The 14,803-nt window shown below is 54.8% G+C and overlaps 4 protein-coding genes across 5 annotated transcripts; 2 read left to right on the top strand and 2 right to left on the bottom strand.

Annotated features, from left to right (window-relative positions):
• The first annotated feature begins 205 nt into the window (after positions 1-205).
• On the top strand, positions 206-3,763 carry Rcd-1 (Required for cell differentiation 1). The gene is made up of 3 exons (XM_033346321.2): positions 206-2,434; positions 2,510-2,904; positions 2,972-3,763. Exons 1-3 carry the CDS (start codon positions 2,099-2,101, stop codon positions 3,171-3,173), a joined length of 933 nt encoding a protein of 310 aa, XP_033202212.1. The 5' UTR covers positions 206-2,098; the 3' UTR covers positions 3,174-3,763.
• An 18-nt stretch (positions 3,764-3,781) lies between these two features.
• LOC117163716 (sodium-coupled monocarboxylate transporter 2) lies at positions 3,782-6,806 on the bottom strand. Its single transcript, XM_076622223.1, has 13 exons — positions 6,421-6,806; positions 6,191-6,350; positions 6,048-6,113; positions 5,843-5,962; positions 5,585-5,739; positions 5,374-5,514; positions 5,179-5,287; positions 4,999-5,108; positions 4,692-4,875; positions 4,516-4,602; positions 4,258-4,439; positions 3,985-4,183; positions 3,782-3,918 (listed from the first exon to the last, which is right to left on the bottom strand). The coding sequence occupies exons 1-13, from the start codon at positions 6,618-6,620 to the stop codon at positions 3,844-3,846; spliced, it is 1,788 nt and encodes a 595-aa protein (XP_076478338.1). The 5' UTR covers positions 6,621-6,806; the 3' UTR covers positions 3,782-3,843.
• A 223-nt stretch (positions 6,807-7,029) lies between these two features.
• LOC117163730 (metabotropic glutamate receptor 6) lies at positions 7,030-12,151 on the top strand. The gene is given in 11 exon segments (XM_076622236.1): positions 7,030-7,535; positions 7,600-7,759; positions 7,820-7,956; positions 8,021-8,169; positions 8,260-8,456; positions 8,557-8,882; positions 8,944-9,180; positions 9,328-9,508; positions 9,653-9,976; positions 10,054-10,336; positions 10,402-12,151. Coding segments are annotated over 11 exon segments (2,811 nt in total). The 5' UTR covers positions 7,030-7,325; the 3' UTR covers positions 11,009-12,151.
• Positions 9,198-14,713, bottom strand: LOC117163728 (uncharacterized). 2 transcript variants are annotated; one of them, XM_033346325.2, is made up of 5 exons: positions 14,509-14,713; positions 13,236-13,524; positions 12,623-12,676; positions 12,391-12,545; positions 9,198-12,311 (listed from the first exon to the last, which is right to left on the bottom strand). In XM_033346325.2, exons 2-5 carry the CDS (start codon positions 13,447-13,449, stop codon positions 11,928-11,930), a joined length of 807 nt encoding a protein of 268 aa, XP_033202216.1. In that variant the 5' UTR covers positions 13,450-13,524; positions 14,509-14,713; the 3' UTR covers positions 9,198-11,927. The 2 variants fall into 2 exon arrangements, with proteins under 2 accessions (XP_033202216.1, XP_033202215.1); XM_033346324.2 differs by having other exon boundaries at positions 13,236-14,713.
• Between the last annotated feature and the right edge of the window lie 90 nt (positions 14,714-14,803).

Below are 14,803 nucleotides of genomic sequence, written 5' to 3'. Positions count from 1 at the left end.
ACCTCCTCGTAGCGGCGATGACCCTCGTTCGCCGCCAAACTTGGGATATTCTTTGAATCCGTGCACAGACCATCGAAAAACATCCACTGTCTCGCCCCGCGTTTTACATACCCGAACCTATCGCGCCTATCGCGCGTTTCCTTCTTTCCCTCCTTTCTCTTCTTTCTCTTCTTTCCCTTCTTTCCCTTCTTTCCCTTCTTTCCCTTCTTTTCCTTCTTTCGTTTCGACTATTTTCTTTCTTTTATCTCTCCCTCCCTCCCTCCCTCCCACCCTTTCCCCCGAACGCGACAGCGTTCGCATGTTCGCGCGCGCCTATTTTTCTCCATCCCGTTTCCCCAACCCTGCGCGCTCCGTAACAGCGGTGGCTGTGCTGAATTAGGGCCAGATCGCCGCGTGCTTCGTCCGCCAAATCCACTCGCATCCACTCTGCTACCGTTTTATCGCTCGTAGACGAAAAAAGGCTCGGATGACGATCGACGATAACACCCAACTACCGTGGCGAGTGGCGACGCGACCCGTCGGCCCACGTTTCTCGTCCGACACGCCGCCTGTAGCCTGACCGCAGCCGTTACAACAGCAACTGCACGAATCTAAAAATTCGTTCAAGGGAACGAGATACGAGGCTGTCGGGTCGCGTTCCATCCGATCGATCGAAACACGCCGCCAAGTCACTCCGCTTCCACGCAAATCGATTTCAAATACGTCAATACGTAGAAGCGATGCGACGCAAACGATTCGAATTTATCGCCAGTGTTTGGCATGTTGTGACTGGCAGATGCCCTTTTCACCCTGGCTTCTGCCGCGATGTCTCGTGCAATATTGTCTTTGCTATTCGCCTTTTAAGCGCGGACGTAACGATGCTCGCGCGTACGGTAGCTACGACCCGCGCTCCAAACCACGATTTTTATCCTTCGCGCGAACACGATTACGTAAGAGAAACTGGTGTACGCGTTACTCGAGTCGGTAAAACGACGACGAGTTTACCGAAACGGCGATCGTCTTACAAACGTCTGCGACTTGTCGCGTTTCGATTTCACAGTTGCAACAAAGTATCGGTCGACCGCAATCGCGTTATACCATCCCTTACCACGCGTTCCTCTCTATCTATGCTCGTACGACACGCTATTCGCGAAATCGTTTATCGTTCCTCTTCCTTCCTGCGATACGTTCGAACGATAGGAAACACGCGCCGAGTCACGTACCGATACCAACGTACGTATTCGTTACGAACGTACGCGACAAATATGGATCGAAAGTTTGCGCGATCCCGAATATCGAAAGAGAGCGGAGAATACAAGATCGCTTGGAATTAGAGAAACGGGCGTGGAAAAAGAGAAAACGCTCGATAATCGGACTGGAATCGTCGTGGTGCGGATTTCCGCGCGACCACGATGCTCGGAATGGACGAAGCGGACGTGCTTTCGTCTTCGTTTATTGTCCGTGTTCGGCTGTTGGAATTTTTCTGGTTGTTGCGATCTTTCGCCGAGTACGAGATCGTTGTCGTCGCGCGAACAAATCGTCTCTCTGCCATCGGTTGGCGCGCCATCTGATCGACGCGCTGCCCTATGCGAACGCGTATGTAGCATGCAAGCGCGGTGAACTTGCTCGCATTAACCGTCGATACGCGCGTATACGGATAGGTGGAGCAAAAGCTTTCTCCGGTTTTCGATAGATGGCGATAAAAACGTACGTCGTTAACTCGGAGTAGCTGCAAGCGGTAGGAAGGTGTATCGTTTTTCGGTGTCAAAGAAGACGAATGTCTCGAGAAGAAAATATTTGCTCGTTTTCTGGAAGACGATCGTGTTTGCCGTCCGTGTGTCGCGTGATCGATTCGAGAAAGAGCGGACGCGTGGCGCGATAAATTTCGCTGCTCGGTAATTTCTGGCCGATCGCATCGTGCGAGTTTGTCCCACCTAACCTCAAAGTTTGCTTCGAATTGGCGACGAAACCGGTCGATCGACGGCACATCGTGCGTGTTTCGTTAGGATCGCGACGATACGTTCGTAGCCGGACGAGGAAGGCGTAAATAAGGGAAGGAAGGGATCGATCGATCGCAGCGATAACGGTCGCGCCGTGAAAGCTTTGCTCCGAAAGTCCGATGACGAAAATGGGTTCGCAGCAAAGTCCAGCCGCGTTGCAGTCGACGGTGGATCGCGAGAAGGTTTACGCCTGGATAATCGAATTGTCGAATTCGGAGACGAGGGAGAACGCGTTGCTGGAACTTAGCAAGAAACGGGAGGTCGTGCCCGATTTGGCTCCGATGCTTTGGCATTCGTTCGGAACGATCGCGTCGCTGCTTCAAGAGATAATAAACATATATCCGGCTATCAATCCGGCCACTCTAACCGCGTATCAGAGCAATCGAGTGTGCAACGCGTTGGCTCTGTTGCAGTGCGTTGCCAGTCACCCGGAAACCAGATCCTCGTTTCTGCAGGTGAGTTCACGCGCGTACTAACGCTTAAGACATACACGCGCACTCTTCGTTCCTCCACGGAATTTCCTTTTGCAGGCTCACGTGCCGCTGTTCTTATATCCGTTTCTACACACGGTCAGCAAGACCCGTCCGTTCGAGTATCTTCGATTGACCAGCTTGGGAGTGATAGGAGCTTTGGTAAAGACCGACGAGCAAGAGGTGATTACGTTCTTGCTCACTACGGAGATCATCCCGCTTTGCTTACGCATCATGGAAAGCGGCTCCGAATTAAGCAAGACGGTGGCTACGTTCATCCTGCAGAAGATTTTGCTGGACGATAGCGGTCTTTCCTACATCTGCCAAACGTACGATCGATTCAGTCACGTTGCCATGATTTTAGGAAAGATGGTGTTATCCTTGGCCAAAGATCCTTCCGCCAGGCTGTTGAAGCACGTGGTCAGATGTTATCTTAGACTGTCGGACAATCCAAGGTAAGAAGGCGAACGTAATCAACGAACCAACGAAACGAAAACCAACTATCTCGTTGTCGTTCGATAGGGCATTGCTGGCGCTCAGACAGTGTTTACCCGACCAGCTGAGGGACAACACGTTCGCCACTTGCCTGCAAGAGGACGCGTCCACGAAACACTGGTTGAATCAGCTTTTGAAGAATTTAGAGACCGGCCCTCAACCCGTGCCACCGGCGCAACCGGGTCAACAGGATCCTAGAACTATCGGCTTGTCGCCACTTGCTTCTTAAACCGTGGTCGCCTTCCAGAGTCGAGGCGAAACACGGAAACGCGATCGTCGGTTACGACACCGCAGTCTGTCGGACGGCAGAGTGTCGGGCGAGCGATAGATCCGGATACGAAATGGATCGTCGTCCCGTGTTGCCCCGTGGGACACGATGCGGCATTATCACCGCGACGAGCGGCAGGAAACTCGATGCGACGGTGAAATCTAAAAGCAGACGGAGAAACGACGAAGCGTTGCCATTGGTGAAAGAAGAGGGATCGTGGCGTTCACGGACACGGAATCCGTAGTCTCCGATCGAAATGGTAGGAGAAACCGTGGCCGTGTTCTTCTTCCGCATATTTTTTTCCTTCTCTACTTTCCCCTTTCGCTTCCTCCTTGCGTACCTTTTACCCCAATCTCGACGAACGCCCTCTACGCTTGTAATTATTCTTTGTACAAAGGTTGTAAATGGAAAATACAAAAAAATATACGTGTGTACGTATGCTCGCGCTTGTGTGCCTATATGTGCATATATGTATATATCTGTCTCTACCTTATACAATATATATGCATACATATATACACACGCGTCTGTACATCTCTATTTTGCGTTTATTTTGTCTGTTTTTTAATCGCGAAAATCGTAACGCCTGCTGCACGACGACGACGACGACGACGACGACGACCATAACCATTTAAATCCTGCTCGAAGCTGTGTCCATTCTGCGACAGCTTCCGTCCATTTTCTCGAGTTCCGTGACGACGCCCTCCTGAAAATACGGAGAAAACGGAGAAAACGAGGTGTATCGGGTAGGAGAAGCGCGACCAGGTCGTACCTGTTGCCGTTTGGCGGCGATCGCGACCGAATCGCGCAACAGACTGTGAATAACGGGCGTGTAGAGCTTCTCATCGCCCGGCGTGCGTTTGTTCGGCCCCGTGATCCACGAGACGAGCAGTCCGACGAGTATCGCTGTTAGACAGCCGAGCCACGTGTACCAAAGATACGACATTCTGTAGAGGAAGAAGGGCGGTTCCCTGGAAATAGGTAGAACGCGAGAGTCAGCGGCTGGCTGTTAGCCGGCCGACCGAGGAATCGACTATTTTCTCACTTGATCGCGGTTTCGACGACCAGCGTAAAATTCGTAGCCTGACTCTTGAGCGATTCCGGACATCCGTCGATGGATACTGGCTTGGTCGGGAAACGAATCTTTCCACTGGAGATGGCCGCCTGAGTGCCGAACGAGATCCAAGCGACCAAGTTCAAACTAACGAATCCGCCGACCAACGCTCCCTGCGACGTCATCGATTCGGGTAAAGACGGGAATGTCGCGCAAACGTTCGAGGAAACGTTTCGAGGTTTATCTTACCGCGGAATTTGCGAGCGGGAAAAACATGCCCAGCGTAAAGACTCCGAGCAACGGTCCCGCCGTGATCCCCGACAAGCTCTTGGCAGCCTGACAACGAAACGAGAACGCGATAGAGCCACGTGTACTCGCGACGAATAGAAAGCGCGGCACGGTTCGATCGTGCGCGCCATTCCTACCTGAATCAGTCCGCTGAGTTTCTCGACGAGGTAAACGAGCGTCACGCAAACGGTCCCCATCAACAGCACCGTCAGCTTCATCACCCGACTGGCCGCTACTTCCGATAGAGATATTCGCAGCCACGGTTTTATCATGTCCTCGTAGATGACGCCAGACATGGAGTTCAATCCGGTCGACATGGTGCTAAAAGTAAACAGAGACGACGATCTCGCGCTTCTCTTCCTCTTCCCTTTCTCTCTTTTCTTTTCTTTTCTTTTCTTTTCTCTCGCTTTCTCAACACGTTCAAACGTATATGTGCGAATATACCTGAGAGCCGCGCTAAACACTCCCGCGACGAATAGTCCAGGCAGTCCTGGAATCGACTCGGTCATCTCCATCACGAAAAACGGTAGCAGTTGGTCCGATTTTTTAATTCGCTGTAACGCGTGAATTCGTTTCGCTGTATTTGGTAGAAGAAGCAAGAAGGGGCAGAGATGGATCCTGTACCTTGGTCTGGATAGGGTCGCAATCGTAGAACGCCGCAAAGATGACGATGCCGGTGTAGCAGCTCAGCGAAACGATGCTAATTATACCGATCGCCATGATCGCGATCGTTCTAAAGAAGGCAAGATTACGGATCTCAGCGAACACGAGATAGGAATGTATCGGTCCGCGGGGAGAAAAAGGATAGAGACGACTCACGCGTTGGCCCTCTTCAAATTGGACATGGCCAAGCATCGTTGCACCATCGATTGATTCACGGAACAGCTGGCCAACCAGTTGAAGTAGTTACCGACGACCACGGTCCAGAAGGTGTGTCTCGTTGTTGGATCCAAGTTCATACTGTCGATCGGACGATAGGAAGAGCAAAAGGAAGGAGCAGTCGTACGATAGAGACAAGTGAATTGCTTACTCGAAAAATTCGATTCGGTCGGTGTCGCGATTTCTCTTCCAAACTTGTTCGAATCCGCCTACTTGATTCGTGCCGATTATCGCAATGGCTATCACTCCGCCAAACATGACGATCGTCTGAATCGCGTCGGTCCAAACAACCGCTTTCAAGCCACCCTGAAAAACACAGAGACACGCTCGTTCATGTTTCTCTCTCGAGTCGGTTCGTCGTTGGCGATGGAACACGTTGGCGATTAAATGGCACGATCCTCGTCCTTACCAAAGTGGTATAAAATATGCAAACAACGCAGACTAGCACCGCGATCGCGTGCAGGTTTATTCCAGTGACTTGATTGAACGCCACCGCGGGAACGTATATCACGAGGGGGATATACAGCAACTGCAACGAAACGCCAAACGTTTCGCTTTAATTCGTCCTTCCTTTCTCACGCGCGTATACACGCACGCACACACACACATCTTACCATTTTTATGAGAAACATGACGGAACCCATGAGTCGAACGGCGCCGTTGAACCTCAGGTTGAGATACTGCGAATCGGCGAAATTAAAAGAAAAGGATCAGCGAACGACGTTGCGTAGAGGAGGAGCAATGGTATCCGCGTTACCTCGTAAGACGAAGTGATTCCGAGACCGTAAAACACCGGTAGATAGACCATGGTCATCGTCAACGAGACGAACAAATCGGCGATTATCACGCACCAGTACTGCGTTCCGTAGACGTACATCTCGGCTGGTAGACCGAGGATCGTTATTCCCGATACGTAGCTGAAAAGACGGAAGAAAATTGATCGGAAGAAACGAAGAGGATCGATGGTGGATCGTTTCTTCCTATTACCTGGCTATCAGCGACATCGTTATAGGGAAGATGGACATATTTTGCCCGCCCACCAGGTACTCGCGAACCGCGTCCTCGTTCTTTCGCGACTTATACGCCTGATATACGCCGATGACAACCGAGATCGCCAACATTCCGGCAAACACCACACAATCGATCGTATCGAACGACCTCCGCGTCGAACCGCCGCTACCGTCCATGGCTGCCGGCTCTTTCCTTTCCTCTCCTTTCCTCTCCTTTCCTTTTCTTTCGCGTGGATCTCGGCGTTTCCGCGGCGATTTCACCGCGACTTCACAGCGACTTGCGAAACGAAGAAGAGAACGGAACGAGAAGAGAATCGAGCGAGAAGCACGTGGCTGAAGAGAACGGTCGCTGCTTCGCTTCTAAGTCGGGAAACGGACGAGGAGCGCGTCGCTTAAACGGACCAACTCGGAGACACGATTGAATAATTGGAGATTCCATCGTTATCGTTCCCACTCCGCTTCCTCCGTTACCTATGCTAACTTCCTCTTCTCTCCCTCTTCCTCGTGCTCGTGCTCGTGTGCCGCCGAGTACGCGGCCCAGCCACGAGACGGCAACGCATTTAACGAAATTGCTGTCCGCCCCGCTGTTCTTCTCTGTTTACCCGCCCGATTCCGTTTACCTTCTCTCGCGTGTCGTTGTTTTCCCGCCTGCGACCCGCGATCGATTTCCGTTTTTCCGCAACGACCTCGCGTTCTCGCCGCGATCGGCCACTCCCTGCATCCACCGGCGTACATGCTGCCGGTCAGATGCTTTCGTTCGTCGGATCGCGTTCGTCGCACGCAGGCTGCTCGCTCGCTCGCCTCGCTGGCTGATTCTCCGACGGCCGACGGTGACAGCGAAAAGACGGTGATAAGACGGGCGATAACGAGACGACGGTGACGATGGCGACGGCGATGGCGGTGACGATTCGCGTGCTATGCACGACCAGCCTGTTCGCCGTCGTTCTGTCCAATTCCGTCGAACGTTCTCCGCGCACGACTATCGGCAACGGTCGGACGCGGTACGCGAACGTGACGGGCGAGCTGCTGCTGGGAGGCCTGTTTCCCGTGCATCGTAAAGGGAACAACGGCAAGAGTTGCGGCGAGATACAGGTGAGATACGAGGGCGAGAATCGCGGGCCGCCTGGTGTCATCCGGTTCGAACGTTTGTTCGCAGGGGGAAGACGGCGTTCAACCGTTGGAAGCGATGCTGTACACGATCGAACGTATCAACGAGAATCCGCGGATACTTCCGGGCGTGCGACTCGGCGCGTTGGCGTTCGACACCTGCGATCACCCGATCTACGCTCTGGAGCAAGCGTTCTACTTCGTGAAGGGTAAGGGTAGGCGAGCGCGCGATCTCGCGGCCGATCACTCGACAGCGTCGATGTTCGTAGGTTTCATGGCGCGCGAGAACCGGTCCGGCGAGGAGGGATACCGATGCGCGGATCGCAGCGTGGCAAAGTTCTTGAACGGGGAGTTCGAACGCGTGGTCGCGGTGCTCGGCGCTCAATCGAGCTCCGTCACCATCCAGGTTGGTAGCATCGGCCGTCGACGAACGCGCGCGCTCCAGCCACTCGAGATCCAACGGTTCGCAGGTAGCGTCGGTGCTGGCTCTGTTCCCGGTGCCGCAGATCTCGTACATGGCCACGTCGCCGTTTCTCAGCAGCAAGGAGAGATTTCCACGGTTTTTCCGCACGGTTCCGAGCGACGTGAACCAGGCGCGAGCGATGCTGGAAGTTCTTCGGTGAGTCCGGCATCCACGCACCTCCTCCTCCTCCGTTCGACTTACCTCGATTCGTCCGATTAATCCGTTCGACGACGTTTCCGACGCAAGCCGGTTCGAGTGGTCGTACGTGTCGGTCGTTTACACGGACTCGGAGTACGGAGACCACGGATACGAGACGCTGGCTTCCTTCGCCTCGGAGTACTCCATATGCTTCAGCGCGCCGCATCGGATCAGCGAAGATCGTTTCACCGACGACGATTACGACAACGTGGTGCGCACGATCGCCGAGAAGACGGACGTGCGAGGTACGTATCTCGTAAGTCGAGTCGAGACGAGAGCGATGTAGCGAGGCGGAGATCGAAAGACCGTCCGAGTACGACGTACACATACGACGGAATCTCGCAGTGGTGGTGTTGTTCGCGGAAAAGTCGACCACTCTGCGGGTGCTGGAGGCGGCGAGACGCGTCGGCGTCGGCTCGCGATTCGTTTGGCTGGGCAGCGACTCGTGGCCGGATAATCGCGACGTGGAGACACGAGAAACCGCGGTGTTGGAGGGTGCTCTCGCGGTTCAACCGCTGTACGCGCCGCTCTCCGGCTTCGACGAATACTTTACGGGGTTGACGCTCGACCACGAGCGCAGCAATCCTTGGTTCCGAGAGTTTTGGCGAACCTATCACAACTGCACCGACGACGAGTTAGAGGCAACGACGATCGCTGCCACTTCCGGCGGGGTAAGTCTTTGTAAACGAGACGGAGGTAAACTAGACAGAGAGACGAACGAACGTTTTCTAGCGGCACGTCGACTGCCAAGATCCGAGATTAAGGATCGAGCGAAGCACCGGCTACAAGCAGCGCAGATTTCTGCATTTCGTTCGAGACGCCGTGTACGCGGTGGCTCACGCTCTTCACAACATGCGAACGGAGGTTTGCGGCCAAGATTCGATCGGACTTTGCGACGAGATGCGTCCACCCAACATGGACGCGTTCTTCGAATACCTAACCAACGTGTCTTTCAAAGGTAAGATTATCGTTCTTCTTCTTCTTCTTTTTATTATCATTATTATTATTATTATTATCATCGTTACAATTATAATTATTATATGGTATTCGCGGGCTGTACGCCCTACAGTATACACATCGTTTATTACAATATGAAAAGTAGTTCTATCTTCGGAGATGGGAGGGCGAGCCGTACACGGCTAAACGTAAAGTTCCGTACGAGCTAAAATTTCAGACGAAGCTGGCAACGCATTCGAATTCGTGGATGCGGTCGACGGACCTCCGAGATACTCCATCCTGAATTATCAGCGCAAGGCAAACGGTTTCTATCACTGGGCGGTCATCGGCAACTACACGCGTAAGACTATCTACTATCTGTCTCTCTTCCTCTCTCTCTCTCTCTCTCTCTTTTCTTCGTGAAACCACGAGTAGAATCAGAGGGAGAGAGAGAGAGGATGAAAGAGACGAATAAACGGAAAGACGCGTACGGGATTGCACGCAGTGAACGAAAACGGGCAAGCGGTGTTGCGGCTGGATCGGGACAAGTTGTGGTTTCGAGACGAACGGCCCGGCGATTTTCCGACGTCGTCGTGTTCCCGGCCGTGCGGCTCGAATCGAATCATGGTGAGAAGCAAAGAGGACCCGTGCTGCTGGAGGTGTCAAAGCTGCGGTTTCTATCGATACAAGGTGGACGAGCTGAGATGCGAAGAGTGCGAGCCGGGCACGATTCCGACGAGGAACGGGTCTGGCTGCGAACCTATCCCCGAACAGTTCGTCGACTACTCGAATCCGTGGGCGATCGTCGCGATGACGGTAGCCGTTTCCGGTAATCTCCGTCGGTCTCCGGCCTATCGCCGACGATCGAAGAACGAACACGTTGACGGGATCGCGTTCCGTTCGCAGGTATGGCACTGACCGCGTTCGTCTGCTCGGTGTTTTGGATCTATCGGCATACACCGATGATCAAAGCGTCCGGTCGAGAGCTGTCGTTTCTGCTGCTGGTCGGCGCGTTCGGCTGCTTCTCGATGACGTTCGCCGTGGTGTCCAAGCCCAGCGTGGAAAGTTGCGCCGTGGTCCGATTCGGCATCGGATTCTGCTACACCGTCTGCTACGCCGCGCTCTCCACCAAGATCAATCGAATTCACAGGATATTCAACGATCCCGGTCGCAGTCCCCGCAAACGACGGTAAATTTCGATGGTAACGCGCGACCATAACCGGTTGGTAACGCGGATTGCACGCGTGTCCACAGGTTCACCAGCCCGAGATCTCAGCTGACGATCGCGTCGATTCTCGTTCTGGTGGAGATCGCGTTCGACGTCGGCTGGCTGCTCAAGGAACCACCGGCGATCCAGCGCTCGTATCCCAGCAGGGACGCGAACGTAAGAGTGTGTCGGGGCTCCGAAGACGGCTCCTACGTGATCGGTTTGATCTACCCGTTCCTGTTGACCGTCGCGTCCACGTTCTACGCGATCAAGACGAGAAAGTGCCCGGAGGGATTCAACGAGACCCGACGCATCGCGTTCGCCAATTACGCGACGATCGTGCTGTGGCTGGCGTTCGTGCCCCTCTACTTGGCCTCCACGAGCAACGTCGTCAGGGTAATTACTCTGGCGTTGTCGCTGTCGCTGAACGGACTGGTCCAGCTGCTCTGCCTGTTTCTGCCGAAGGTCTACGTGGTGCTGATCAAACCGGAGAAGAACACGAGAGAGCTGGTGATGGCCAGGCACTCGTCTCACCCGACGACGCCCGGTACGCCGATCACGCCGGAGCTCGTGTCCGCCTCGCCGTCGTTCGTCGGCGATCGATCGAAACCGGCCGTCGGCGACTCTCTCCGGTTCGAGCAAATTTCCGCCTAACGCGCCGCTAGATCTTTCCAGTCGCCAACCTCGTTCCAACATACACGATGATTTCTGCATCGACGCAAGAACGTTGCGTTCTTTTCTTTTCTTTTCTAACCTAACCCCTTCCTATTCCCATCTCCGGTCCGATATCCTGCCCGTGCGGAAACGCACAGGGACGAAAGTTTTATTGCTTACTTCGACGCAAACTACCGGGTCGATAAAACGAAAAACGTCTTAAAACTACGAATACTTGCGAACGAGCGACAGACTGTTCCTTCTCGTTCCTCGTGTTACTTATGTTCGCGCGGCTCGAGCAACCGCGACGTTTCGTTCGCTGGAAGACATCGGATTCCTGGTCGTCGACGGTCACCAGTACGATGATCGTTCACGACGAGGAACAACGGACGAACGCTGGACGAAGAAAGATCGCGACGATTCGAATCGCTGTCGTACGACTCGTTAACCTAAGATCAGCGAGGTTCGCGCAAACGGCCGAACGTAAACGATTTCTCTCTCTCTCTCTCTCTCTCTCTGCCTGTGTCTCGGGTCTCGCCGTCGATATCGCAGGAGGAGAAGACGGAGGAGAAAAAGAGAGAGAGAGAGAGAGAGGGAGAGAGAGCGAGAGAGAAGAGCGCGATCGTGAAAAAGAGGCACGCGAGCGTAAAACTCGACGGTTGAGCATTCGAATTGAGCGTGGAGCCGCGCGCTTCTCCATCGATCGGTCGGCGGGTTACGCGCCGTCGCTGACCTATGCGAAGCTCGACCCCGTTACCGTTGATCGGACGAACTTCGCTCCAAAGGCCTTTCGTGGACGGAATGGCTGATAAGGATCCGCGGAAGGTCGCGCGCGTTCTCGCGCGGACGAGCGCGATCGAGTACGATGCTTAGAATTAACCTATGTACAGTGTGGCGAGTCGATCGGATATCCCCGTTTTTAAAACGAACTCTCACGCTTCGTTCTGTGCTGAACGGTTTCCGGGCTGGGCGTCATAGCCGGATTGTCGTAAGCGTAATCGAGAGTGGTGTCCTCGCTGGGATGCCTTCTCGACAACGAAGTGGTGGTGGTGTTCGGCGTGGCGTTACCGGTTCCGCTTCCATTGGCGCTGCCGCTTCCGCTCGCGCTTCCGCTACCGTTCCCACCGCGTCCGCTCTCGTTTTCCATGTATCGGGAAGGAGCCACGCTCGCGCTTATCGTCGGCATCGTCAGCTTCAATCCGTTGTGCCTGGACGTGCCCGATTCCGCGTCTCGAAGCGTCGATTTACCGCGATCGTTGTTGTTGTCGTTGTCGTTGTCGCCGCCGTTGCCGTTCGACGTTCCCTGAGAAGCAAGATATCGGTCGGTGCGGTCGACGCGACGCGCTCGTTCGATCGCGAGACGGAAAAGCTCGCTCGCTCACCTTTGCTCGTTTGCCGGCGATGGCTCGTCTCAGGGTGGTTTGCATCTTCTCCCATCGTGGACACTTTTGCGCGTACAGGTACAGGCTCGATACGAGAGACGCAAAGGCTACCGCGATGGATATCGCCGCCAGTATCCACAATCGCTGCATCTCCCCTGCGGATCGTCAACGTTCGTTTTCTCTTTTCCTTGTTTTCTCGCGACTAGGACGACGCCATCCATCGTCTACTTACCTCGTAAATCCTCGTACTGCTCGAGAAGAACGTATCGTTTGTCGTGCAGGTATTCTGAAATGGAAAGGCGAAGGATGAAAAGTTACGCGCCGCAGAGCGATATTTTCCAAGGGAAAGGTTCGACGACGGTTGGCTTTGGCCGGGCAAGGGAACGTTGTTCCGTTCGGTTGGAAGCGGGGCGAGAGGCGACTAACGGCAAGACGAAGAAGGAGAAGGAGATAGGCGGGCGAAAGGAGCCGAGAGGAAGCAAGAGCGAGGAAAGAAAAGAAGGTAGGCAGGCAGGCAGGCAGGCAGGCAGGCAGGCAGGCAGGCAGGCAGGCTGGCAGGCGAATAGGAGGTCGGTAGGATGAGTCATCGTGCACGGTCGCGTGTGTGGGAAGTGGACGGAGGGACGGTGTGGTCAGGTGTAAAGTCAACGGACTCGAACCCCCTTCGGGTTCAGGTGCACGACGCTCGGAAACGCTCGGCCCGCCGCTACCTGGCTTTTCTTTCGATCGATCTGGAAACGTCGATGCTCGGTATTCTCGGCTCGCTCGGTCGATCGACCGAAAAAGCCGAGAAAACCGACCTCTCCGACGGAACCGTTCGACGGAACGGCGAGAATTTCGCTCACCTTGACAATCTTTGATGCACTCGTTTTGCTGATAGTTGCGACCCGTGGCGTCGCAGATGGAGGAGCACGGTTTGCAACGTTTGTCGTAGGGGCTGCAATACTCGACGGTGGAGCAGCGTTGCTCGCCGCAATCGGCCCCCCCTGGATTCAAGCCGGCGATCGCGGTACCGATCGCCAGCACTGCCACGGTCAACAGTCCGATCGACGGGTTCATCTCGGAGCCGATCTCGCGACGTTCGATCAGCGTCGTTGTTGGAACGCGGCCTTCCGCGTCGCAGTCATACCGGTTCTGGAAAAGAAAGCGCAGGCGCTCGCGATCCAACGCCGGACAAAATGATATCGAACGAAGGTTCGAGACTCGATGCGTCGATCACGCGAGGGAAAACGCAGCGAAGCTATGGCCGCGAGAGGTGACGCGATGCGAGCAAAACGAGCGAAACGCGAAGACGTGACTCATCGCACGCGGTGGTATCGTGCGCGCGGAGAACCAACGACGACGACGACGACGACGACGACCAATCGGTTCGAAAGGATCGCCGCGTCGCGATTCGACCTCGTCGAGTTTCGATCCGGACGACGGCCAAAACCTTCGATCGCCACGCTGTGGAAATTCCGACGCGTCACTTTGCCGAGTCTCGTCGCTGCGCTCCTTCCGTGCCCGTATGCCAACCGAACGGAACTCGTGGATCGTCGCGCGACTTTGGAACTATGGCGTATCGAAGAACGCCGGACGCGACGGACGAAGACAAAAAGAGAGAGAGAGAGAGAGAGAGAGGCAGGCAAGAAAGAAAGGAGGAGCGAGGAGGGAGAAAGAACCGGTCGGTCGTACCTGGTACCGCAACACGGGTAAACGGGCGCCCGTCGTCGAGCGTCTAGCGAAAAAGCGAAATCCGCGCGATGGAAACGCAAAATTCCGTATCTAACGACAGAACGACGAAGGATCGCGGTTGGCAAACTAGCAGAACCGTACGAACGCCTCGGCTCGTAGCTACGCCGACGATCGACGAGCGCGTCACCGAACCGGTTTCGAGAACGACGTATCGCGTACAGCGGGTATATCGCGCGCGTTGTAAGTTTACCCGACGACTCGCGAGTTCGTCCGAACGACGAACGCGGACTAGTCGCGTTCCTCGTCCGGAGAGAACGGCTGTTCCATCTTCGGGGTCTAATCGTCCTACGAGGAATCGCGCGCGACGCGACACCCCAGAGTCGGTCGATCGGTGGACGCGCGTTCGCCGTAACAGGTTGCCGTTGTTACTCGGCTGCGACTTACTCGTTGCCGATGCGTGGAATCCGTCGGTCCGAGAAGGGATCGATTCGCATCTCGTCGATCGCGAGGAACGAAAGCACCACCGAGAGGAACGCGAGGATGACGTAAGAGGAGAAAACGCGAAGAAGAAAGGAAGGAGACGCGGGAAAGCGAGCGTCGAAGATCGGACCGCGTCGCGTCGACTGGCCGCGGTAAACTGAGGATCGCCCAGCCAACTACGACTCGCACCTGAATTCCACCTCTCCGCCGGTACGTTCCATCGATCCCCCTTCTCCTCTCCTCTCGTAGACCGAACGCG

This window comes from Bombus vancouverensis, chromosome 10, assembly GCF_051014615.1.
Source record: "Bombus vancouverensis nearcticus chromosome 10, iyBomVanc1_principal, whole genome shotgun sequence".
NCBI classification, from domain to species: domain Eukaryota; kingdom Metazoa; phylum Arthropoda; class Insecta; order Hymenoptera; family Apidae; genus Bombus; species Bombus vancouverensis.
This window is presented reverse-complemented; position numbering and strand designations above follow the sequence as displayed.